The sequence below is a fragment of the Scyliorhinus canicula genome, chromosome 2 (assembly GCF_902713615.1).
Source record: "Scyliorhinus canicula chromosome 2, sScyCan1.1, whole genome shotgun sequence".
Lineage (NCBI taxonomy): Eukaryota > Metazoa > Chordata > Chondrichthyes > Carcharhiniformes > Scyliorhinidae > Scyliorhinus > Scyliorhinus canicula.
This window is the reverse complement of record NC_052147.1, coordinates 212,184,669-212,209,203: the sequence shown is the minus strand read 5'-3', so window position 1 is coordinate 212,209,203 and position 24,535 is coordinate 212,184,669. Positions and strand designations below refer to the sequence as shown.

The window sequence follows — 24,535 nt, the reverse complement described above, 5'->3', positions numbered from 1 at the left end:
CCTGCCCAAATCCAAACCATCCCAGTACCTCACACAGATAATCCCATTCTACCTGATCAAAAGCCTTTTCGGCATCCATTGCGATCACTGCCTACACCTCCCCACCTTCCGGGGGCATCAAGATCATGTTCAACAACCTTCTTACATTGTCTGGCCAGCAATTTGGCATCCACATTCAACAAGGATATCGGCCTGGAGGACCCACACAGCTCCTCTGTCGGTGTCTCCTCTGACCCCACAAGTTCCTTGTAAATGTCAGAGACGCTCCCTTCTCCTACCCACCCTTTGGAAACTACCCTGTCCGGAATCCCCTTCAGCAGTAGGAGCGGGAAGGTTCTTCCCGCTCCTGGTTCTTGTCCCGTTTCACAATCAGCGAAATCGTGGCCCGTGACATAGTCGGGAGCGGCACCCCTCTTTCCCTTGCCTCATCGAACATACTCATCAACAGCGGTGCTGATATCCCAGAGAATATTTTATAAAACTCCACTGGGTACCCGTCCAGCCTTGGGGCTTTACCCGACTGCATGGCCTTCAGACCCTCCACTATCTCTTCCAAGCCCTTCTACCAGCTCTCCGTCCACCTTTGAGAAATTTAGTCATTTACTTTCCTCATCTCCCTGGCTGCCTCCCTCTTTCTAAGCTGCTGTGCAAGCATTCTGCTGGCCTTCTCTCCATGCTCATAGATCTCTTCCCCTTCCCTCCCTCCCCCCTCTCACCTTTCTCAGCTGCCCAGCGCCCTCCCTCTGGTTAACAAGCCAAACTCCACCTGCAGCCTCAGCCATTCCCTTAAAAGCTCTGCCTCTGGGGTATCCACATACTACAGATTGATAGGAGGTATCTCCTTTACATCAGTATTCACCAATTCACCAAAGAGAAGGAATTGGTGGATGTGGAGTCTAGAAAAGGGTGTGTAGATAGCCTGAGATCCAAAAAGATGAGGTGTTGGGCGTCTTGAAAAACATTAAGGTAGATAAATCCCCAGGGCTGGATGCGATCTACACCAGAATACTGAAGGAGGCTAGAGAGGAAATTGCTGAGGCCTTGACAGAAATCTTTGGATCCTCACTGTCTTCAGGTGATGTCCCAGAGAACTGGAGAATACCCAATGTTGTTCCTTTGTTTAAGAAGGGTAGCAAGGATAATCCAGGGAACTACAGGCTGGTGAGCCTTACGTCAGTGGTAGGGAAATTACTGGAGAGAATTCTTTGAGACAGGATCTACTCCCATTTGGAAGCAAATGGATGTATTAGAGAGAGGCAACATGGTTGTGAAGGGGAGGTCGTGTCTGACTAACTCGAGAGTTTTTTGAAGAGGTCACAAAGATGATTGATGCAGGGAGGGCAGTGGATGTTGTCTATATGGACTTCAGTAAGACCTTTGACAAGGTCCCTCATGGTAGACTGGTACAAAAGGTGAAGTCACACGGCATCAGGGGTGAGCTGGCAAGGTGGATACAGAACTGGCTAGGTCATAGAAGGCAGAGAGTAGCAATGGAAGGGTGATTTTCTAATTGGAGGGCTGTGACTAGTGGTGTTCTGCAGGGATCAGTGCTAGGACCGTTGCTGTTTGTAGTATATATAAATGATTTGGAGGAAAATGTAAATGGTCTTATTAGTAAGTTTGCAGACGACAAAGGTTGGTGGAATTGCGGATAGCGATGAGGACAATCAGAGGATACAGCAGGATTTAGATTGTTTGGAGACTTGGGCAAAGAGATGGCAGATGAAGTTTAAACCGGACAAATTTGAGGTAATGCATTTTGGAAGGTCTAATGCAGGTAGGGAATATACAGTGAATGGTAGAACCCTCAAGAGTATTGATAGTCACAGAGATCTAGGTGTACAGGTCACTGAAAGGATAACACAGGTGGAGAAGGTAGTCAAGAAGGCATATGGCATGCTTGCCTTCATTGGCCGGGGCATTGTTTATAAGAATTGGCAAGTCATGTTGCAGCTGTATAGAACTTTAGTTAGGCCACACTTGAAGTATAGTGTTCAATACTGGTTGTCACACTACCAGAAGGATGGAGGTTTTAGAGAGGGTGCAGAAGAGATTTACCAGGATGTTGCCTGGTGTGGAGGCCATTAGCTGTGAGGAGCAGTTGGATAAACTCGGTTTGTTCTCACTGGAATGACGGAGGTTGAGGGGCGACCTGATAGAGGTCTACAAAATTATGAGGGGAATGGACAGGGTGGATAGTCAGAGACTTTTCCCCAGGATAGAGGGGTCAATTACTAGGAGGCATAGGTTTAAGTGGTGAGGGGCAAGGTTTAGAGGAGATGTACGAGGCAAGTTTTTTTTTAATAAACAGAGGGTAGTGGGTGCCTGGAACTCACTGCCGGAGGAGGTGGTAGTAACAGGGACGATTGTGACATTTAAGGGGCATCTTGACAAATACATGAATAGGATGGGAATAGAGGGATACAGACCCAGGAAGTGTAGAAGATTTTAGTTTAGACGGGCAGCATGGGCTTGGAGAGCTGAAGGGCCTGCTCCTGTGCTGTGCTTTTCTTTGTTCTTTACCAGTCGGTCCGTCTCTGCCCTGTCCACCTTCTCCCTATGGGCCCATATCAAGATCAGCTCCCCTCTGACCACCACCTTCAGTGCTTCCCAGACCACCACTGCTGAAATTTCCCACGTGTCATTGACCTGCAGGTAATTCTGAATACATTTCCTCAGCCGCTTGCGCACCCCTTCCATCAGCCAAAAGTCCCACATCTAACCTCCATTGCGGACACTGGTTACTGTCTTTACTAACCCGCAGGTCAACCCAGTGCAGAGCATGGTCTGAGACTGTGATCGCCGAGTACCCACTATCCACCACCCCTGCCAGTAAGGCCCTGCTCAAAATAAAGAAATCAATCCGGGAGTACAGTTTATGCATGCGAGAAGGAGAACTCCTTCACCCTCAGCTGCCCAAATCTCAATGGATCCACCCCCTCCATGAACACTTTTAGTTCCTTTGCCATTGCTGGCACCCTGCCAGTTTGAGCTTGACTAGAATAAGCCAGGGTCAATAATAGTGTTGAAGACCCCTCCCATGACCAACCTGTGCGAGTCCAGGTCTAGTATCTTCCCCAGCATACTCTTTATAAACTCCACATCATCACGATTTGGTGTATACACATTTTCTAATACCACCTGCAACCCCTCCAGTTTCCCACGGACCATAATGTCCCGACCTCCCACATCAGAGACTATTCTACCCGCTTCAAACACCATCCGCTTATTGATCAGGATCACGATCACTCTAGCCTTCAAGTCTAGTCCCGAGTGAAAGACCTGACTGACCCAGCCTTTCCCGAATTTAATTTGGTCAGTTACTCCAAGGTGCGCCTCCTGCAACATTACCACATCTGCCTTTAGTCCCCCAAGATGCGCGAACACACGCGCCCTCTTGACCGGCTCATTTAACCCTCGAACATTCCAGGTGATCAGCCTAGTTGGGGGCTCATTGCCCCCTGCTTCGCCATCCCCTTTTTTGGGCCCGCCTCCACCCCATGCTCCGCACCTCCACCGGTCTGCAGTCAGGCAGCCTCCACCCCCAACCTCATCTGTCCCTTAGCCCAAGTCCCTCCCTCATCAGCAGAACATTTACCCATTAACAACACTGTAACCAACCCCTTTAAGAAACCGAACATATGCACACCCCCCACTCCGCTTCTGTGAGCTAGCCCGCCCAGCTAGCTTGGTGGCCCCCCATCCCTGATAGTCTCCCACCTATTGTGGAACAGCTTCCACAAAACAAAAAACTAAACTTTTTTTTTAAAAAACAGAAAAAAAAAAACAAAAACAAAACAAAAACGTTGCAGCACAGTTCAGTTCTCAGTCCACCACCAGTCCTTTCCTTTTCGCCAAGTCCAGCGCGTCCTCAGGCGACTCAAAATAAAAGTGCTGTTCCTCGTGCGTGACCCAGAGACGGGCTGGATACAGCAGTCCGAATGCCACCTTTTTCTTTAAAAGGATTGACCTAATCTGGTTGAAGCCTGCTCTTCTCCTGGCCACCTCCACTCAGGTCTTGTAAACCCGCACGATACCGTTGTCCACTTACAGCTCTGTGTCTGCTTGGCCAACTGTAGAATGCGCTAGTTATCCAAGTACCTGTGGAATCTCACCACCATTGCCCTCAGGAGGTGGGGTCTCCCATTCGCAGCTTCCTCACGAGCGCTCTGTGAGCCCTGCCCATATTAAAACGTCGGGAGAATGTCCCCTCCCCCAGCAGCTTCTCAAACATACCCGCCATGTATGCCCTAGCGTCCGCTCCTTCGGACCCCTCCGGGAGCCCAACGATTCTCACGTTCTGCCAGCGTGACCCATTTTTTTAGGTCCTCCACCTTCTCCAGGAGCCTTTTCTGGTCTCAGCATCCCCACCTCCAACTCCACTGCAGTTCAATGTTCCTCCTGCTCAGCCAGCACCTTCTCTACTTTCTGGCTCCCCCGATCTTGGGCATCCAATCTAAGTACAGCCGCTCAATTGACTCTTTTAAAATCGGGTCCAAGCAGTCCCGTTTCTGCTTCGCAAAGTCTTCCTGAATAATTTGCATCAGCTGCTCCGTTGACCGCTGGGTTGACAAACCAGAGGTCCAGTCCTCTGCCATGCTGTCTCCTGCTGCAGCTCCAGCCCAAGCCTTCAGTCTTGGTTTCTGCCTTTGAGCACTTATTACTTTTCTCTCCATGCACCGATGTGGGAATTCAGTACACAATTGCCTCTGTCATCAGTTTGACAATTCAAGTTTGGTAGAAAATCGGGGGAATAGGTCCAAAACTCCGACCAGAGCAGGAGCCACCAAACGTGCGACTTACTCCTTCATAGCCATCACCGGAAGTCCATGCACATGGGTTATTAACAAACATTGTGAAGTTTCATTTGTAGAATGACCAATTAATCACTTTTGCACCAGTTCCATAGGCTGCCCATTTTTGGCTGCTGGCATCAACTTGGCTTTCTGGATAAGAAGTCACAAATTGGAATAGGACCAATGCTAGGGGTTAGGGAAATGGAAGTTTGAGTGTTGCTTGGTGTTGGTGGATATATAATTGCTTGGAGTGTGTTACATGCAGCAATCCTAGGCAACTGTAGATTACATTGGTTCATGCCCTTTGATTGGGTTGCTCCTCAGTTCTTGGTTGCACTTCGCCTCCTGATCAGTGCGGAGGGGAGTGGATAGATCGGAGGCTCTCTGTTAGCCTGGTCCTGGCTAAGGCGATCATAAACAGGCCAGGCAGTGGGTAGTTGAGGAGAGGGTCAGTTGAGAGCGAGAGAGTCATTCGACTGAACTGCTACCTCTTTCCTAGTTGAATCAGCAGGTCCCTGGAAAGGGAGTCCACCGGTATGCTGGAGGTCTCACACAACCAGTGGGTGTCAGAGGGATTGCAGTGATTCATCAGCCCTGGTAACAGAGGTTTCATTTCTAGTTTTGTGACCCTTTAAGGGTTGTTAATTAATTATTTTGTTTCTGGTTACAGTTTACTCAATGGGGTATAAAGAGACACTGAGTGCAACATCACCCTGGGAAATTTAATTTTAGATAATAAGCTGTAATAATGTGGAAGTACCCCTTACGATCAAGACTATAAAGCAAATCACAGCAATGTGGGTAGTCAGTGCTAAATTGGTAATGTTATCCAACTCCTCCCAGGATTATTCTGCAAATTATATGCACGCCTAAAGGTGTTCTCACTGTTGCAGTGTTGCATAGAATGCAGTAAGCCACAATGATTTAGGATCCGCTTGCAGGAGTGTATTGTAGCCATCTGAGTTGGCCACTTCCCCAAACAAAATGGAGAAACACAAAGACAGCAGGGAAAAATGGACAGTCTAACCAAACAAGCAGTTTTGCAGAGTTCCTGTGTATTCTGCCTGCAAAGAAAGCAGACAGCACTGAAACCAGCAGTTATACATATTGATGAGCGATTTTCGGGAACAATAGCTACAACAATTAGCTATATTTAAGATACTCAATAGCAAGTCAGACTCCTCGGCGCCAACGGGAGTCCGAGACAAAGGAGACAAACAAGCCAGAAAGAACCACCCAGCGATCGAGGAACAGTCCCAGTATTGGGAAATTCAAACCAATCGATTGGTCTGGGATCCAATCGATTTGAAGTAAGCTCGGGGTCCGCCCAAAAGGGCGCAAAGCCCCCGAGACCTATAAACGACAGGTCCCAAGTTCAGTTCACTCTCTTAGCCGGCCCTCCCAGCAGAACACCTTAGCAGCTCACTAAGAACTTGACTGTCAGAAGGAGAGGCCTGGCCAATTGCTGCACCACCAAGTAAGTGTCATACAACGCACACTACGACATAGACACTCCTGACCCCTTAGTCCATACCAGCTGGAAGCCTGCAGATCCAGTACAGAGCAAGAGGCCATTGTTCCCATATCCGGCGGGTTCCCTCATCCAGATAAGTATTGGCCTATTAGTGGTAGGAATAGTTTAGTCTTTTAGTATTATATGCATGAGTAGCGAATAACTGTATTAATAAAAAAGTGTCTTGTTTTGAACCTTACTAATTGGTGTATTGAGTCATTGATCTGAACTTGAACCTCGTGGTGGTATCATAAGGATACCTGGCGACTCTAGAGCCAAGTAATAAAACAGAGCCAATTGAGTGTAAAGCACACTCCCCAGAACGAGCAACAGTATGAAAGGGCATCTCCAGTTCTGTCCAGGCCCCTGAACACCAAGTATACACTCATGATGCATCTGGTTATCAATGACAGACCTCATTGGTCATGTTTCTCATGGATGTCAGCAGCCACATTTGAAGGGGGTTAACCCTCATCTCCTGGAAATCATCTACACAGTCTGTTTTCCCTTCCAAAGATGTCAGTAACATTTATAATTACATAACCAGTTATATATTGGAGTGAAGTCCTTTTGATTAACACATACACCTGGTTGATCTTTAAGATTGTCACATGTGCAACTGATGACACCTTGCACTTCTGGGAAGCTAAACTAGCCAGAGGTTCAAATTAGAGTGTCCACTGATTGCAACTGGCATTTTCACAAGTGAAACTGCCATATTATGGTTAGCCCTGGCAAATGACTGATCTGTGTTGACTATAGATCTTGACTTTATCAATTAGGGTCCAGAGGCAAAAATGGTTGAGTTGTGGTGACTTTATCTACCCAATTCATAAATGGTGTATAATTTCCACCCAACCCAATTTTAGTTATAATGTGCATCACCTCCAAATTGCTTGGTTTGCGTTTTCTATAACAACTCACCAGTCTCTTTTTGCACATGTGTAGCACCGGAAATAGAACCATTTTTCTTGACTTCCTTTTTGGTGTTTTCTCCTTTGCTTGATGTCACTTTTGCTTTTGTAACATTTGTTTTTCTTGACTTCAGAGGAGAAACCTTTGGATCTAGGTTTACACAGAACAGTATTAGTACTCAATGTGCAAATTTTGTCACTGCATTGCCAGATTGAAAAAAGGTGCATTGCATTTCTGGTCACAGTTGGAGAATTAACTAAGTGCAGGAAAACAGAGGAAACTTAAATCTCTGTTCAGTTTGAACTCTTGACTGGATTTAGGACTCTGACCTTATTACAATTAAAATTTCAGGCACAATTTACTTTGTTTCTGGATAATCTACAGTTCTGAGATTTTAGACTGGTCTCCTAATTGTATTACTGGTTTCTTTCATTTATAGTCTACTTTGCTGACTCAAGCTTTTTATTCGTTTTGGTCGATTCATGCAGTTTTATAACCTGCTGAAAATGTCCTTCTCTCTTCACACAGCACCTTTCATATCAAAAGAAATCAGTTTTCAAACGTATTCAAAATAATGGATTTAGTGTTTATGATACCATTGTTAAGTTTTTCATACAAATGAGATAACATAAAAATCAATGTTGGCATATTTCCAAATGAGAAAGCAGAATGATTCGAACACAAGAAATAAATTATGACATACCCGTGGTTTCATTTTTCAAGATATCCTGCAATAATGCTGCACATCGATCAAGGCCTTTATGAATATTTGTAACCTTTGGAAAAATTGACAATTTATGCTTGAATGCTATAATAATGATATTTAATAACTAAAACCAGAAAAATAAAATCAACTGCTATCTATCTTATACCTGGTCCTCAGAATCTGTGGAATACAGGGAGTAACCAGACTCTACAGAGTTTATTGAAGCTTTTGCACCTGCAATCCTAGCAAGAAAAAAAAAATTGAATGAATAAAACCTTTGCTTTCCATGTTAATTGTATGGTCAATTGGTTTACCGGTTATCCTGCAGCTAATGGATAGTACTACTAATTATTAAAAAGGATGATGCAAATTCAGCAGAATACAGCTTTTCCTTATCATGAAAAGTAACAAATATGAATGCCAAGAAAAATGTATTTTGAGAACTGTATATAATTGTTGAACACAGCAAGAAACAAATAGTTTTCAATCTTCCATAATTCCACAATTATGAAAATGAAGTGAATTCCAATTTTAAAAAGCATACAAACCTCAAATACTCATTTCAGCCAATGTTGTATTTTTTAAAGCTTGGCACAGGAAAAGGCAACAGCTCCCGAAAGGACACCCACTGCACCAATTATTCAAACTGTAATTATTAGATACGTCTTTCTAAACAATCAATACATTCTTAGCCAATAGCTACTGCAATTCCACCCCCCCCCCCAAAAAAAAAAATCTTATATTACATAAAATGTCAAATAAATGTAATCTTAATTGAATACTCAGTGTACATATAAAGTTAATAACTCAATATGGCATTAAAAAATGAGATCCTACCTCTTTTTTCCATTCCATTGCTTGGAAGAACCTACTAACCTCCCTGAAGACAGTGCCTAGCAAGAGAATTAGACCATTTTCATGCATCAATAAAATAAATTCAGAAACAAGTTGACAATTTCTAACGATTAGAATGTGGGTAAACACAAATCACTTTGACCCCATGACATTTAAATGAATTTGTGAAAGTCTTACATTTTAGCATGTACTTATGACATAATTGTAGAAATGATTTTTATGTTAACATTTATAATACAAAGACCTGTGTCAAAATTTTACCATCACACTAGATTTTAGAGCTACCAAGTAATTGCTGGAGAGGGTGCGAATGTATAAAAGTATGTGAAACCTCCAGAGACTAAAAATAAAATTTGAAACAAAAAAAAAAAGGATATTTCAAAATAATGATTCAATGTGTCCACTGTATTTTCATTAAAAACTTCTTACTGGAACTCATAATAGATGCAACTATAAGCTGAAGGCAGGCCCTACACTTATTGAAACTCAAGAATACAGAGGCCTAGATAGACTGGACTTGAGGATGTTTCTATTAGGAGATACTAGAACCCGAGGGCAGAGCCTCAGAGTGAAGGTATGATCCTTTAAAACAGAGATGGCTGAAGAATTTCTTCAGTCAGTCAGAGGTTAGTGAATCTGTGGAACTTATTGTCACAGATGGATGTGGAGGCCCAAGTCACACGAGTGTCAATAAGTTTTTGATTAATACGGGGGGAATCAGGGATTACAGGGAGAAGGGGGCGGGGGGGGGGGGGGGGGGGGGGGGGGGGAATGAGAAACACATCAGTGGAGAAGACTCAATGGGCTGAGTGGCCTAATTCTGCTCCTTTATCTTATGGTCAACATGCAAGTGTGCAATATTTCAGTATACAGAATCTAAAGTAACATTAAGTAGCCATAGTTTTCAATGGTTTTGTTCAATTTCTAGAAATATTATTGCCTGTTAGTTCCTTCACAGAGTTCAGCAATATTAGATCATGAACTGTTTTCTTTTTGGGTGGTATCTGTTGGTGATGATTCAACTTTCGCCATTTACCTCCTCTAGATCAATCGTTCCACTTATGTCTGTGGAGCAGTTAAGATCCCAGGGACCATTTGCCAGTCCTAACCCACCCATTTTAATTTGTCACTGCACAGATTAATGGGAAGTTTTGTTAACAATAAATATTTTGTTGCCTCTTTACCTCAAATTATAATGAATTTACATGCATTTTTGTTTTACTGACAAAGTAAATTTTGGATTTATGCAAAGGTATAGACATTTTCACATTACAATCATCATTAATATTGTAGGAGAACATGCTTATTTGAAACATTCAAGCGTGTATTCAAATCTGGACTGTAATCCAGAGACTCTAGGGTCTTGGGTTCGAATTCCACTAGGCAGATGGTGAAATCTGAATTCAATAAATATCTGGAAATAAAAGTCTGATTTTGACCACAAAATCCATTGCCGATTTTCGTAAAAATCATTGGGGGGGGGGGGGGGGGGGGGGGGGGGGGGAGCATTGTGGTTAGCACTGCTGTTGCACAGAGTCAAGGAGGCACCGTGTCATTGCCCAATGTGGAGTTTGCACATTCTCCAGTGTCCGCATGGGTCTCACCCCCACAACCCAAAGATGTGCAAGGTAGGTGGACATGCATCAGTGTCTCACCCCCATAAACCAAAGATGTGCAGAGTAGGTGGACCATGGCAGTGTTCTTGTGGAACATAGAACATAGAACGATACAGCGCAGTACAGGCCCTTCGGCCCTCGATGTTGCACCGACATGGAAAATAACTAAAGGCCATCTAACCTACACTATGCCCTTATCATCCATATGCTTATCCAATAAACTTTTAAATGCCCTCAATGTTGGCGAGTTCACTACTGTTTCAGGTAGGGCATTCCACGGCCTCACCACTCTTTGCGTAAAAAAACCCACCTTTAACCTCTGTCCTATATCTATTACCCCTCAATTTTAGGCTATGTCCCCTCGTGCTAGCCACCTCCATCCGCGGGAGAAGGCTCTCGCTGTCCACCCTATCTAACCCTCTGATCATTTTGTATGCCTCTATTAAGTCACCTCTTAACCTTCTTCTCTCTAACGAAAACAACCTCAAGTCCATCAGCCTTTCCTCATAAGATTTTCCCTCCAGAGTTTGCACATTCTCCCCATCTCTGCATGGGTAGATGTGCTGCGTGGGTAGGTGGATTGGCCACATTAAAATTTCTCCTTAATAAAGCATTCTTGTTTGCTAATGTCCTTCAGGGAAGGAAATCTGCTATCCTCACCTGGTCTGGCCTGCATGTGACTCCAGACCCACACAGCGAAGTGGTTGACTCTTAACTGCCCTCCTCTAGCCACTCAGTTCAAGGGCAATTAGGGATGAGTAACAAATGCAAACCCAAAGAGAATCCCACATACCATGAATGAATAAAAAAAGCCACAACTTTAGGAACTATTTTAAATCAAAATCAACAACTAACATAAACCTTGCTTCTGAAAGCACAGTTCTGTTGCCAACACACTTATGACATTTCATACCATGTATATGGAAGCCGGACTCATGTGATGTCATGCAGGTGGTGAGGATGTGACGTCATGCAGTTGGTGAGGATGAGGGCACTTCACTTCCCTCGTCTGGATGGGAGCACAGTGGGTAGCACTGTTGCTTCACAGCTTGGGTCCCAGGTTCGATTCCCAGCTTGGGTCACTGTCTGTGCGGAGTCTGCATGTTCTCCCTTGTGTCTGCGCAAGTTTCCTCTGGGTGCTCCAGTTTCCTGCCACAAGTCTCAAAAGACGTGCTCTTATGTTTGGTGGCATAGTAGATAGTGAAGAAGGTTATACAAGATTGCACCAGGATCTTTGATCAATTGGGTCAGTGGGCCGATGAATGGTAAATGGAGTTTAATTTGGATAAATGTGAGGTGATGCATTTTGGTAGATCAAATTAGGGAAGAACCTATTCAGTTAATGGTAGGGAGTTGGGGAGAGTTACAGAACAAAGATCTGGGAATACAGGTTCATAGCTCCTTGAAGGTGGAGTCGCAGGTAAACAGGGTGGCAAATACAGTTTTGTAGCTCCTTGAAGGTAGAGTCGCAGGTGGAGAGGGTGGTGAAGAAGGCATGTGATAAAAGAACTCCAAAGATGTGCAGGTTAGGTAGATTGGCCATGCGAAATGACCCTTTGTGTCCAAAAGGGTTAGATGGGGTTACAGGGATAGGGTGGAGATGTGGACTTCGGTAGGATGCTCTTTCCAAACGCTGGTGCAGACTCGATAGGTTGAGTGGCCTCCTTCTGCACTGTATGATCTATGCTAGGTTTTATTGGTCAGAATATTGAATACAGGAGTTGGAACATCTTGAAGTTGTACAAAACATTGTTAAGACCACACATGGAACACTGTGTCCAGTTCTGGTCATCCTATTATAGGAATGATATTGTTAAACTAGGAGAAAAAAAAAAAGAGTGCCATGATGTGGAGATGCCAGCATTGGACTGGGGTAAGCACAGTAAGAACTCTTACAGCACCAGGTTAAAGTCCAACAAGTTTGTTTCAAATCACTAGCTTTCAGAGCAAAGCACCTTCCTCAGTTTAAAGAGTGCAGAAGAGATTTACAAGGATGCTACCAGGACTTGATGGTCTGAGTTATAAGGAGAGGCTGGGACTTTTTTCCCTGAGGCGTAGGGGTGATCATAGAGGTCTATAAAATAACGAGGAGCATAGATAAGGTAGACACCTTTTCCCCAAAAGGTAGAGGAGTCCAGAACTAGAGGGCATAGGTTTAAGATGAGAGGAGAGAGATACAAAAGATACCCGAGGGAAAATTTCTTCAGAGCAGGATCAGCATCTGGAACAGGCTGCCAGAGGGACAAAAAAAAAAGACGCAAAGATGGTGGATGCTGCTGTGGTGCAAGAGGCTTGGAGGAGAAATAAAAAGGATCAACCAAGCGACAGCTATTTTTTTGTCATTGTTGCTCAAAGAAAGGGAGATTAAGACATATCTTGGTTTATGCAGATGTGACAGAATTTAGAACAGAAAGCAACATCACAGACCCTTTCCCAGGACAAGTGGCCGAAGATATTTATAACCTTACTTGCATAGCCGGTGTAGAGATCTTTTCATCACTCCCCTTGCATTTATTAAATTATGTAACTGTATTTAGTGTGGCATTTAACATAGCATCCCTTCAAAACAGACTCCGGGGAATGATAAAGACAAGCTACCAACTCATCACTTCAGTTAACCTTGAAGCATGGCATAAAATGTAACTCAATTAATAAAGGTCTGTTTGCACGATAGCCACAGCAAGGTAGTCAGCCATCATGGCCCATGATCTCCCAAAATATAGAAAGGTGTTCATCTTGCATTCTAAACAGTCTGTTCCTATTGCATTCAAATGGGCCTTCATTTTACACCACTCTTTCCATCATTACTCACCTAGTTCACAGGAGGGTATTGGAGGACCTTCAGTTGGGTCTTCTCCTGGACACTGCAAAATCCCATCACTTCCAGTCATCCATACACACATTATCATTAATTATTGATGGTTTTTGCCCTAGTGTCATTTGCGCCACTCCACCAACCCAAAAAGATGCACAAGTTCAAATCTTGTTCAATAAAAAGCACTTTTTGTATTACCTACCCACAGGCTATTTTTCATTCACATTCTGTTACCAACTTACAACATGCCATTTGAAGAAATTTTACCATCACTTGATTCCTCAGATTTTGAAATGGGTTTGATTACACGATCATTCCAATTTGTGATTCCTCCACCTCCCCCCCTCACTCCTTCTTCCTTCTTCCTCCTTCTCCTCCCGCTCTTCCCCCCCCCCCCCCCCACCAATCAAGATGAGGCTAAATGACCCAAGATTAGCTGTCCTTGCCTGCTTGGATTAGCTCAGTGGACAGATTCGACAATAGGTGGATGTGGAAAAGATATCAAATGCGTAAACCTTTGCCTCCCCATTTTTCTAGTTTGCTTCAGATTTATTTATACAAGGTATAGCATGTCTAAATTAAGAAAGCTTCAACCAAACTGGTGGACAATGTGATCCTTACACACGGTGGCACAGTGGTTAGCACAATTGCTTCACAGCTCCAGGTTTGATTCCTGGCTTGGATTACTTGTGTGAAGTCTACACGTTCTCCTCATGTCTGCATGGATTTCCTCCAAGTGCTCTGGTTTCCTCCCACAGTCCATGTGCGGGTTAGGTGGATTGGCTATGCTAAATTACCCTGGTGTCCAAAAAAAGGTTAAGTGGGGTTACTGAGATAGGGTGGAGGCGTAGGCTTCAGTATGGTGATCTTTTGAAGGGCCGGTGCAGACACAATGGGCCGAATGACCTCTGTAACTGTAAATTCTATGATTCAAAGTTCTCGAGACACAAGCATTTCCACGTTCGTAGACGCCGAGTTGGAGACCCTTCTGGATACCGCGGCGGAGAGAAGGGTGACCTTATACCCCAGCTTGGGAAGAAGGTGGCCAGCCAGCACCATTCATCAATCCTGGGCGCAGGTGACAGAGGCAGTCAGCGCTATAGGCAACGTAGTTCGGACCAACAGTGCAGAAAAACCCCCCAAAAAACTGCACAACCTCCTCAGGGCGGCCATGGTGAGTAGGCAGCACTGTGCCCTTGGCACCAACCCCTGTTCTATACACCCACAAGCCTACCCCTCACCCCCCCCAACCCAGAGGGAAGCCGAACTCCCATCCTGCCCCACATGCGGGTACGCATACCAGCCACCATCTATCCACCCACTGGGCTGCATGCGTCGGACTGTCTAACACTGTTGCCTCCTGTGTTCTCCCCCCTCCTCTCTCTCTTCCCCCCCCCCCCCCCCCCCAAATTTGCGGCCCCTGACCATGGCTAGGCAGAAGACTCTGGACCTGGTTGGTGGCCCGGAAAGAAAGCAAAGCAAAGGCACGTCGCCGAGGTGGGGCTCTGCCACCAGCAAGGAAGTGAAAACCCACTTATTTGCAGTTCACCATGATAGGTGTGACAACCCCAGGAGCTAGCTGCCGTCCAGACAGGTCTTGGGCTTATGGAAAAGACAACCCCATCTATAGTGGAGATGCAATCACACAGCCAGTGACTACGAGGGGCTGTCGGCGAGCATCCAGCAGAATTCCATCCAGACCAACACTGCACAGGTGGTGTCCACAGTGGAGGCATGGGGGGGCAACATTCAAGACTATGGATCAGCATGTCCAAGGCAGTCTGTTTAGGCGCTGGCCGAGGCCCAGGACAGGGTTGCCATCTCACAGGCAACCATGTGCCAGAGCCACCTGGACACTGCATGGCCCAGTCACAACAGGCCATGTCTGGGAACATCAGCAGAATTGCCCAGGCGCTGGCCAACATTGCACAGACCCAGAGGGAAGAGGCCCAGTCCCAGAGGAAGATGGTCCAGTCCGTGCTCCATGGTCGAGAGAGTGCGGACCTAGTCAAGACCAGAGCGGGCCTCCAGGACTGGCAGCACCGGTGGTGGGGGAGCTTCAGGGGACAGGTCAGCTTGCTCCCCCATCCCATGAAGTAGTCCGAGGGAGGAGGTGGTGATGGAGCCCACGCCAGTGAGGTGCCGGAATGCTGCAGAAGACGCTTGCCAATGGAGACCCAGGTCACAGTGCTGGAATCACAGCAGGCCACCTCCACTTGTGCTGTACCATCTAGGGAACCGCCTGGGTATAGCATAGGGCCCATAAGGCCAGAAAGTTAGACCCCAGTTGAGTTGCCCATGGTGCAGGGCACAGTTTAGTTATCAGGGCTAAGACGCTAACCTGCTTCAGTGTTGTCTGGTGGATGGGCTGGTCTAGGCTAGCCAGGGGGTGGGGGGGAATGGGTGAACCCTGTGGGTAGCTTGGGCTCCACACCAAATCACCGCTCGATCACACTGCAGGAATGTGATAGAGTGGTGATTTGGTCTCCTTGGCATTTCCTCCGCCTGTTGGGCAGCTTGCTTTCCATCCTGGGCAGCTGCCATCTGTCCCTCTGCAGCACACTCAGCAGCTGCAGCTTCCTCCTTGAGCAGCACCTGACCTACAGCCACAGAGCATCCCCCAGGGCTACAGCGACCATCAGGAAAGCTACCATTGCTGGTTGAATTCCAATGTCAACTGTCTGCAGGGTTGAAAGGCCGAGAGGTCAGCATGGCGCGTAATCCCATGCCTAACTGCTACATGGTGGCCTGATTGGTACTGCAGGCTCTTACCCTACATGTTGTGCCAACCCCCCCCCCCCCACCCAAACGGTGGCCGACACTATGGGAGCCTCGGACCCTGGCACCTGTCCCTGATGCCAGGGGTACTGTCAACTGGCACTGTCCACACAAGGGGTATACACCGCAGCCTCCATAGGCATTGTGGATGTTGCCCTGGGTGGGCAGCAGCCAGGTGGGGGAGAGGCGAAGGGGGAGGTGCGGATTGTGGGGACCCATACAGCTGGTGTCACTGTAAAACCAAGAGCCAAAGTGGGTGCGCAGCAAGATGGTGGTGGTAATGGCAGCCTGTGTCTGGCACTACCCCATCAGGTTTGGGGGGGGGGGGGGGGGGTGCGCATGTGCACACTAGCTACTCAGCCTGTACACACCCCCCCCCCCCCCCCACTCTCCATGGGCCCTGGCAGGGACCACCACCCCAGCTAGTGTCTGGCCCAACATCCCATTGTTGCTCTTCTTCGTATCCTCACGATTTTAAAAAAACACAATTGAACCATGCCATCAGGAACTTGTTCCATCGGAGGAGCAAATTTGCAAGGCCCTGTAGAATCCCAGGTCAGACCCGCTAATGATATGCAAACAGTGTTTACTGCATGTGCGTTCTGGTATGCATTGACGCCGCTGTACAGGTGACGGAGAATCACGATTGGCATCATATCAGCAGCTGCTGATTTTGGCGTTGGAACCTTTTCTCTGCCCAATCGCGTTTCTGGCATCAGCAAACAGAGAATCCTTTCCAAAGTCTCTGTAAAAGCAGAATATAGTTGTACAAACCCTTCGTATGGGTTTATACAATTTCACTGGTCAAGAAATATTAAACGGGGAATTATCAATGTCCTTTACAACTTTAATTCAGATTAATAGGCCAAGTTGAATTCAGAGATGGAATTCTACCCCAGAGAATAGTAGAGGCAGTGAAGATTCAAAATTCATCAGGGGTGTGCAGGAATGTAGAGTTTGAGCTCACAAACAGATCGGCCATGATATTAGTAAATAACAGAGCAGGTTCAAAAATTCATCAAGAACATTTGAAAAATACCTGTTGTTGACACAATTAACAACCCAAAAATAAAAAATACAAGGAAACAAATTTTGAAATTAATTTTTATAGGATGTGCCTAGGACAGCATTTATTGTCCCTCCTGATTCTTAGTGAACTCCGAATGAACCAGGTGCCTAGGACAGCATTTATTGTCCCTCCTGCTTCTTAATGAACTCCGAATGAACCAGGTGCCCAAAGGGTTACTCTGGGTCTCTGGTTTGCTCGTCCAGTGACAATACCACTCTGCCACCACCTCCCTCTGCCCTCGAGGAGGAGGTGGAGGAGAGCTGGCTCAGAACTGCAAGTACACCCACAATGCTGTCAGGGAGGGAGTTCCATGATTTTGATCCAGCAAGTGATCTATTTCAAAGTCAGAATGCTGGATGACTTGGAGGGGACCTTTTTAATTAGGTGTGCTCCCATGTATCTGCTGCCCGTATCCTTCTAATTAGAACATACAAATGGCCTCCTTCTGCACTGTAATGACCAACTTAAGCCCTCACTTCCACCCTATCCCCAAAACCCAATAACCCCGCCTAACCTTTTTGGTTACTAAGTGTAATTTAGCATGGCCGATCCACCTAGCCTGCACGTCTTGGACTGCGGAAGAAAACCAGAGCACCTGAGGGAAACCCACAGACACAGGGAGAATATGCAGACTCCACACAAACAGTGACCCAGCCATGAAATTGAACCTGGGATCCTGGCGCTGTGAAGCCACAGTGCTATCCACTTGTGCTATCATGCTGGCCTAGATGGTAGATGTCATGGGTTTCAAAAATCCTGCCCAAGGAGCCTTGGTGAGTTATGGCAGTGCATTAGAACAGTACAGCACAGAACAGGCCCTTCGGCCCTCGATGTTGTGCCGAGCAATGATCACCATACTCAAACCCACGTATCCACCCTATACCGATAACCCAACAACACCCACCTTAACCTTACTTTTTACGACACTATGGGCAATTTAGCATAGCCAATCCACCTAACCCGCACATCTTTGGACTGTGGGAGGAAACCGGAGCACCCGGAGGAAACCCACGCACACACGGGGAGGACGCGCGGACTCCGCACAGACAGTGACCCGGCCGGGAATCGAACCTGGGACCCTGGAGCTGTGATGCATTTATGCTAACCACCACGCTACCGTACATTGTTTAGATGCTTCTATGCATCAATGGAGGAGGGAGTGAAGGGTGTCAATCAAGTAAGCTGTTTTATCCTGGATGGGCTCAAGCTTCTGGAGTGTTGATGGAGCTGCACTCATCCAGGCAAGTACAGGAGGACTCCATCACACTCCTGTGTGCCTTGTAGATGGGGGACAGGCTTTGGATCAGGAGGGGAGACACAATCAGGTGCAAGCCATTAGATAAGAAAATTAATATTCACAACATCAGGGATGTTCCAAAGCATTTCTCAGTTATGAATTTACTTTGAAAATGTAGTCAATATTGTAATACAGGCAGACATAATAGCAATTTGATAAGCAAAACAGTCATCTGTTTTAACAAAGAAGGTGGGGTTTCTTTGGAGGTGTTGGTTGAGGAATGAATGTTGCACAGGGCAGGAGAAAAAGTGAGATCATTTATGGCCACCTGGGATCACAAGCATTCTCACATTAGGGGAATTTTTAAAAAACTGCAGGAGGCTATTCAGTCCATTTTGTCTGCACAGACACCCTGAGCCCCCAAACCTGCCCTATTCAAATAAGGCCCCACCTAATTTTTGGACACTAAGGGACAATTTAACATGGCCAATCCACCGAGACTGTGGGAGGAAACTGGAGCACCCAGAAGAAACCCATGGAGACATAGGGAGAATGTGCAAACTCCTCACAGTCACCCAAGGTGAGAATTGAACCCAGGTCCCTGGCGCGGTAAGGCAACAGTGCTAACCACTGTGCCAAGGGACACTTGTTAAGTGGGTGTCTTTTTTTCATGGGGGAAACAAAACAAGCCAGCTTTGCAAACTTTCACCTATGATCCAGAGAATCTGATCAGCAGCCATTCGCAGTAATACATAGAATTTAAATGGCAAAAGTCGTGCGTAATAAACTAGAACATTACAATCACTATTTTAGAAATCAGGCGGTTAGCTCTAACAAATGGATACTAAGCACGCCTTACCTTGGAAGCCCTGGCTGTTTTCATCCTCACTGTTGTCTCCCGATTACGTCCGACAGGCATTTCGGGCCGCTTTATACGCCAGGGATGAACGGATATGCAATCAAGCCAAGGTTTTCCTTCAACGACATCTCACAGCAACAAGACTATTCAAACACGCCGCCCGACTTTCCCGCCTACCCATAGGACGTGTGCAAACACAAATTTGCAACTGCATCAGTCCGCAACACGCTAAGTGTAATTGATAAATGAACTGTTCGACCAAGCACCACTTCTAGAAACCATTCCGTCTCCCTCGCTCTACACTACAACAGCTTGGCCTTTTATCAACGTCTCCAGCTGTCAGCGGCATTTAAACGGCATTTCCGCCTTCGACGGAAGGAGTGATTGGCCCGCGCGGTGGATTGGCCCGCCTCTAATTGGAATGCTGCTTTGTGAGTGGCGGTAGGTGCTGCCAATCAGGATCTCGGCGCCCTATCAGATGGGTTGGAATTTCGAAGGCAGGGCGGTTGGTGGCGCGGGCCCGGCCGTTAGCTGGCGCTGCCGGCGAGGACAATTCGCGGGGGAAGGAGACGTTTAGCCCGCTGTTGGTATCGAGCGCACACCAAGGCACTGTGAACATGGAATAAGCCGAGGTGATAGGCATGTACTGGCTCTCACTTCGAAATAACCCAGTGTGTGCTCTGAGACATGATGAGGCTTGCTTTGTAAATATGATAATCCTTTCAGTAAACTGTCCCGCTCCAAATCCATGATATTATTTAGTGTGGCAGGGAAATGAGAGGTGCCTCTCAAAGGCTTGCAGCAGCTTTTATACATTAAGAACATTATATGATTTATTCATTCAAATTATGCACATTTGAGAAATTGTCTCACGCCAGAGTTGGTTTTGCCCTTTGGCATAGGATCTTGCAGTGCTAGAACTCCCCAAATGTATAAATGAAAGACTCATGGCACTCAGTGCAGCTCAGCCATTATCAGAATGACACCGTCAATAACACTTATGCCCCAACCCTTAACTCCGACGATGTGAAGAAAATTCTCACCACAAGATGAAAAGATCTTCCATTCATCAACCAAGACTACCAAAACACGTGTTCAGGAGCGCGTGTTGAATAGACTATCTGTACTTAAAATTGACAAGGCACAAGACTTGAATGAGATGCATCCAAGGATGTTGAAGGAAGTGAGAATGGAAATTGCAGGACCAGTGTCAGAGGATTGGAGAATTGCAGATATTATCCTGTTGTATTACAGATCAGTCAGTTTAGCATCAGTGGTGAGTAAGCTTCTAGAAACAATAATTATTAAGGAAGTAATAACAGGACATTTAGAAAGTCAAAATGTATTCCATCAGAATCAGCATTGTTTTATGAATGGTAAATCATGTTTGACTAATTGCTAGAATTCTTCGAAGATGTAAAGCCAAGTGGATAAAGGGCATCCTGTAGATGTAGTGTATCTGGACTTCCAGAAGGCATTTGATAAGGTGCCACACAAAAGGTTAATGCACAAAGTAAGATCACATGGGATTAGGGCTAATTTATTATCTTGGATAGAAGACTGGTTAACCGACAGAAGCAGAGAGTCAGGATAAATGGGTCTTTTTCTGGTTGGCGAGATGTAACTAGTGGGGTGCCACAGGGTTTGGTCCTCAGGCCCCAACTAGTTACAAAGTACATTAATGATTTGGATGTAGGGATAGAAGGTACTATAGCCAAATTTGTAGGTAACACAAATAGTGTGGGATAGTAAGTTGCAATAAGAAATTTACAAGTGGGAAGGCTGTGGCGTAGTGGTATTGTCACAGGACATGTAATGCTCTGGGGACCTAGGTTCAAATCCTGCCACTGCAGATTGTGAAATTTGAATTAAATAAAAATCTGGAATTAAGTCTAATGATGACTGTGAAACCATTATCGATTGTAATAAAAACCCGTCTGGTTCCTGTCATAATCTACATATATGTAGATAATGGAGTGCAGACAGGCAGTGATTGATACACAGGATGACCAGTAAGCACACCAGAACAGAACAGCCAATCACAGACAGGACATTACCACTATAAAGCCAGAGGGCACTAGGTTTCCGCTCTCTCGGGACCCAGCCACTGAGACAGTCAGAGTTCATGAGCTAGCCAGTGTAAACACCATGCGGTAGCTAGTATGTCTGGTCAGGCTAGTACATAGTCCTCCAGTCAAGTCAGCATAGTGTCAACCCACAGTTGAACATGTATAATAGTTAAGACGTTAAATAAAATCGTGTTGCATCTTATCAAGTGTTGGAGGTCTGTCTCGCTACAGTGCATCAAGTGTAGCGCGGTAGCATTGTGGATAGCACAATCACTTCACAGCTCCAGGGTCCCAGGTTCGATTCTGGCTTGGGTCACTGTCTGTGCGGAGTCTGCACATCCTCCCCGTGTGTGCGTGGGTTTCCTCCGGGTGCTCCGGTTTCCTCCCACAGTCCAAAGATGTGCAGGTTAGGTGGATTGGCCATGATAAATTGCCCTTAGTGTCCAAAATTGCCCTTAGTGTTGGGTGGGGTTACTGGGTTATGGGGATAGGGTGGAGGTGTTAACCTTGGGTAGGGTGCTCTTTCCAGGAGCCGGTGCAGACTCGATGGGCCGAATGGCCTCCTTCTGCACTGTAAATTCTATGAAGTGCAGTCCACATTGACCCAGCCTGCCCAACACATCAGTTTACTGATGTCCTTTAGGGAAGGAAATCTGCCATCCTTACCTGGTCTGGCCTCCATGTGATTCCAGACCCACAGCAATTTGGTCGACACTTAACTGCCTCCTCAAGGACAATTAGAGATGGGCAATAAATGCTGGCACAGCCTGCAACACCCACATCCCATGAACGAAAAAAATATATAGTTAGGTTAAGTGAGGGGACCAAAATTTGGCAGATGGAGTTTTTTTTTTTAATAAACAATTTTATTGAGGTAGTTTTTGGCTTTATAAACAGTTACAGACATCTTCAGAAAGGAAGCAAAAAAGGCAAAAATGTGCAACATCCACGTACTTTCAATACTTCCATCGTAACATATTGCACAAGCCCGCTCCCCTCCCACCCGTACTACCCGCCATATTTTCCCTCCTACTCTACTCTACCCCCCCCCCCCCCTCCCCCCCACCCCCCTGCTGACGCTCACTCTCCCGCAAAGAAGTCAATAAATGGTTGCCACCTCCGGGTGAACCCCTGCACAGATCCCCTCAAGACGAACTTAATTTTTTCCATCCCCAGGAAACTTGACATGTCCGCAAGCCACCACTCAGTCTTCGGGGGCTTTGAGTCCCTCCACGCCAATAATATTCGTCGCCGGGCTATCAGGGAAGCAAAGGCCAGCACATCGGCCGCTTTCTCCCCTGGACGCCCGGATCTTCCGAAACCCCAAAAATTGCCACCCCTGGACTCATCACCACCCTTGTTTTTAGCACCTGGGACATGACCCCCGCAAATCCCTCCCAGTACCCCCTCAGCTCAGGGCATGCCCAAAACATGTGCACATGGTTCGCTGGTCCTCCCGCCCACCTAGCGCATTTGTCCTCTATCCCGAAAAATTTGCTCATCCGAGCCACCGTCATATGGGCCCGGTGAACGACCTTAAATTGGATCAGCCCGAGCCTTGCACATGTCGCGGTCGAGTTTACCCTACTCAGGGCCTCTGCCCACAGCCCATCCTCCATTTCCCCGCCTAGCTCCTCCTCCCATTTAAGTTTCAGTTCCTCTGTCTGGGACCCTTCCTCCCTCATGAGCACCTTATAAATACCCGAGACTCTACCCTCCCCTTCGTCTCTCCCAGAGACTATTCTGTCTAGGATCCCCATTGGCGGGAGGCGCGGGAAAGATGGGACCTGTCTACGAACAAAGTCCCGCAGCTGTAGGTATCTAAAATCATTTCCCCCTACCAACCCAAATTTCTCCTCCAAGCTCCTCAAACTCGCGAAGCTCCCTTCCAGGAACATATCACCCACCCTTCCCGCCCTGCTCGCCGCCATACTCGGAACCCCCCATCCATACTGCCGGGGGCAAACCGATGGTTGTCGCAGATTGGCGCCCAGACAGACGCCCCCATCTCCCCCACATGCCTCCTCCACTGGCCCCATATCCGCAGGGTCGCCACCACTACCGGGCTGGTGGTATACTTGGCCGGCGGGCAGCGGTAGAGGAGCCGTGACCAGGGCTTCCAAACTGGAGCCCCTGCACGAAGCCGCCTCCACTCGCTCCCAAATAGACCCCGTACCCACCATCCACTTCCTTATCATAGCGATGTTGGCCGCCCAGTAATAATTGACCAGACTCGGCAACGCCAGCCCCCCCTCGCTGCGGTTCCTCTCCAACATTGCCTTCTTCACCCGCGGAGACTTTCCCGCCCAGACAAAGCTCATGATCAGCCCGTTAACTCTTTTGAAGAAGGACTGTGGGATAAAGATCGGGAGGCACTGAAAAATAAACAAAAATCGAGGGAGGATTGTCATCTTTACAGTCTGCACCCTCCCTGCCAGCGACAGCGGGAGTGCATCCCATCTCCGAAACTCTCCCTTCATTTGCTCCACCACCCTGGCCAAATTTAACTTATGCAGCCTGCCCCAGTCTCGTGCCACCTGGATTCCCAAATACCGGAAATTTTCCTCAACTAACCTAAACGGTAGCCCTCTCAATCTGTTCTCCTGGCCCCTTGCCTGTACCACAAACATTTCACTCTTGACCGTATTTAATTTGTATCCTGAGAACTGGCCGAACTCCCTCAGCATTCCCAGTATAGTTCCCATCCCGGCCACTGGGTCCGACACGTACAGGAGCAGGTCGTCTGCATAAAGAGAAACCCTATGTTCAACCCCGCCCCTCACCATCCCCTTCCAACCCTCTGCGGCTCTCAGCGCGATCGCCAGCGGCTCTATGGCCAGCGCAAACAGCAGCGGGGAGAGCGGGCAGCCCTGCCTGGTCCCTCGGTACAACCTAAAGTACTCCGACACTTCTCTGTTGGTCCTGACGCTGGCCCTCGGGGCCTGATATAATAATTTGATCCAATCCACCAATCCCTCCCCGAACCCAAACCGTCCGAGCACCTCCATAGATATTCCCACTCCACCCGGTCAAAGGCCTTCTCGGCGTCCATAGCCACCACTACCTCCACCTCTCTACCCGCCGGGGGCATCATTATCACATTAAGCAATCTCCTCAGATTGGCCGCCAGCTGCCTACCTTTCACGAACCCCGTTTGATCCTCCCAATCACCTCCGGTACACAGTCCTCCATTCTACCCGCCAGTACCTTTGCCAGGAGCTTGGCATCTACATTAATCAGGGAGATTGGCCTGTAGGACCCGCACACCTCCGGGTCTTTACCCCGCTTTAATATCAGAGATATGGTG

General features: G+C 47.0%; 2 protein-coding genes across 2 annotated transcripts in view; one reads left to right on the top strand and one right to left on the bottom strand.

The window, feature by feature from the left end:
- ccdc14 (coiled-coil domain containing 14) overlaps positions 1-19,515 on the bottom strand; it is a 79,510-nt gene extending 59,995 nt beyond the window's left edge. Inside the window, 5 exon segments of the mRNA XM_038789527.1 lie at positions 7,234-7,374; positions 7,928-8,000; positions 8,097-8,172; positions 8,768-8,823; positions 19,160-19,515. Coding sequence (XP_038645455.1) covers positions 7,234-7,374; positions 7,928-8,000; positions 8,097-8,172; positions 8,768-8,823; positions 19,160-19,219 — 406 coding nt within the window. The 5' untranslated portion in view covers positions 19,220-19,515.
- Positions 19,516-19,720: 205 nt separating this feature from the next.
- Positions 19,721-24,535, top strand: part of kalrna (kalirin RhoGEF kinase a) — a 1,222,490-nt gene continuing 1,217,675 nt past the window's right edge. The window contains exon 1 of the mRNA XM_038789520.1: positions 19,721-20,435. The gene's annotated coding sequence lies outside the window, so the exon portion shown is untranslated. The remainder of the gene's footprint in view (positions 20,436-24,535) is intronic.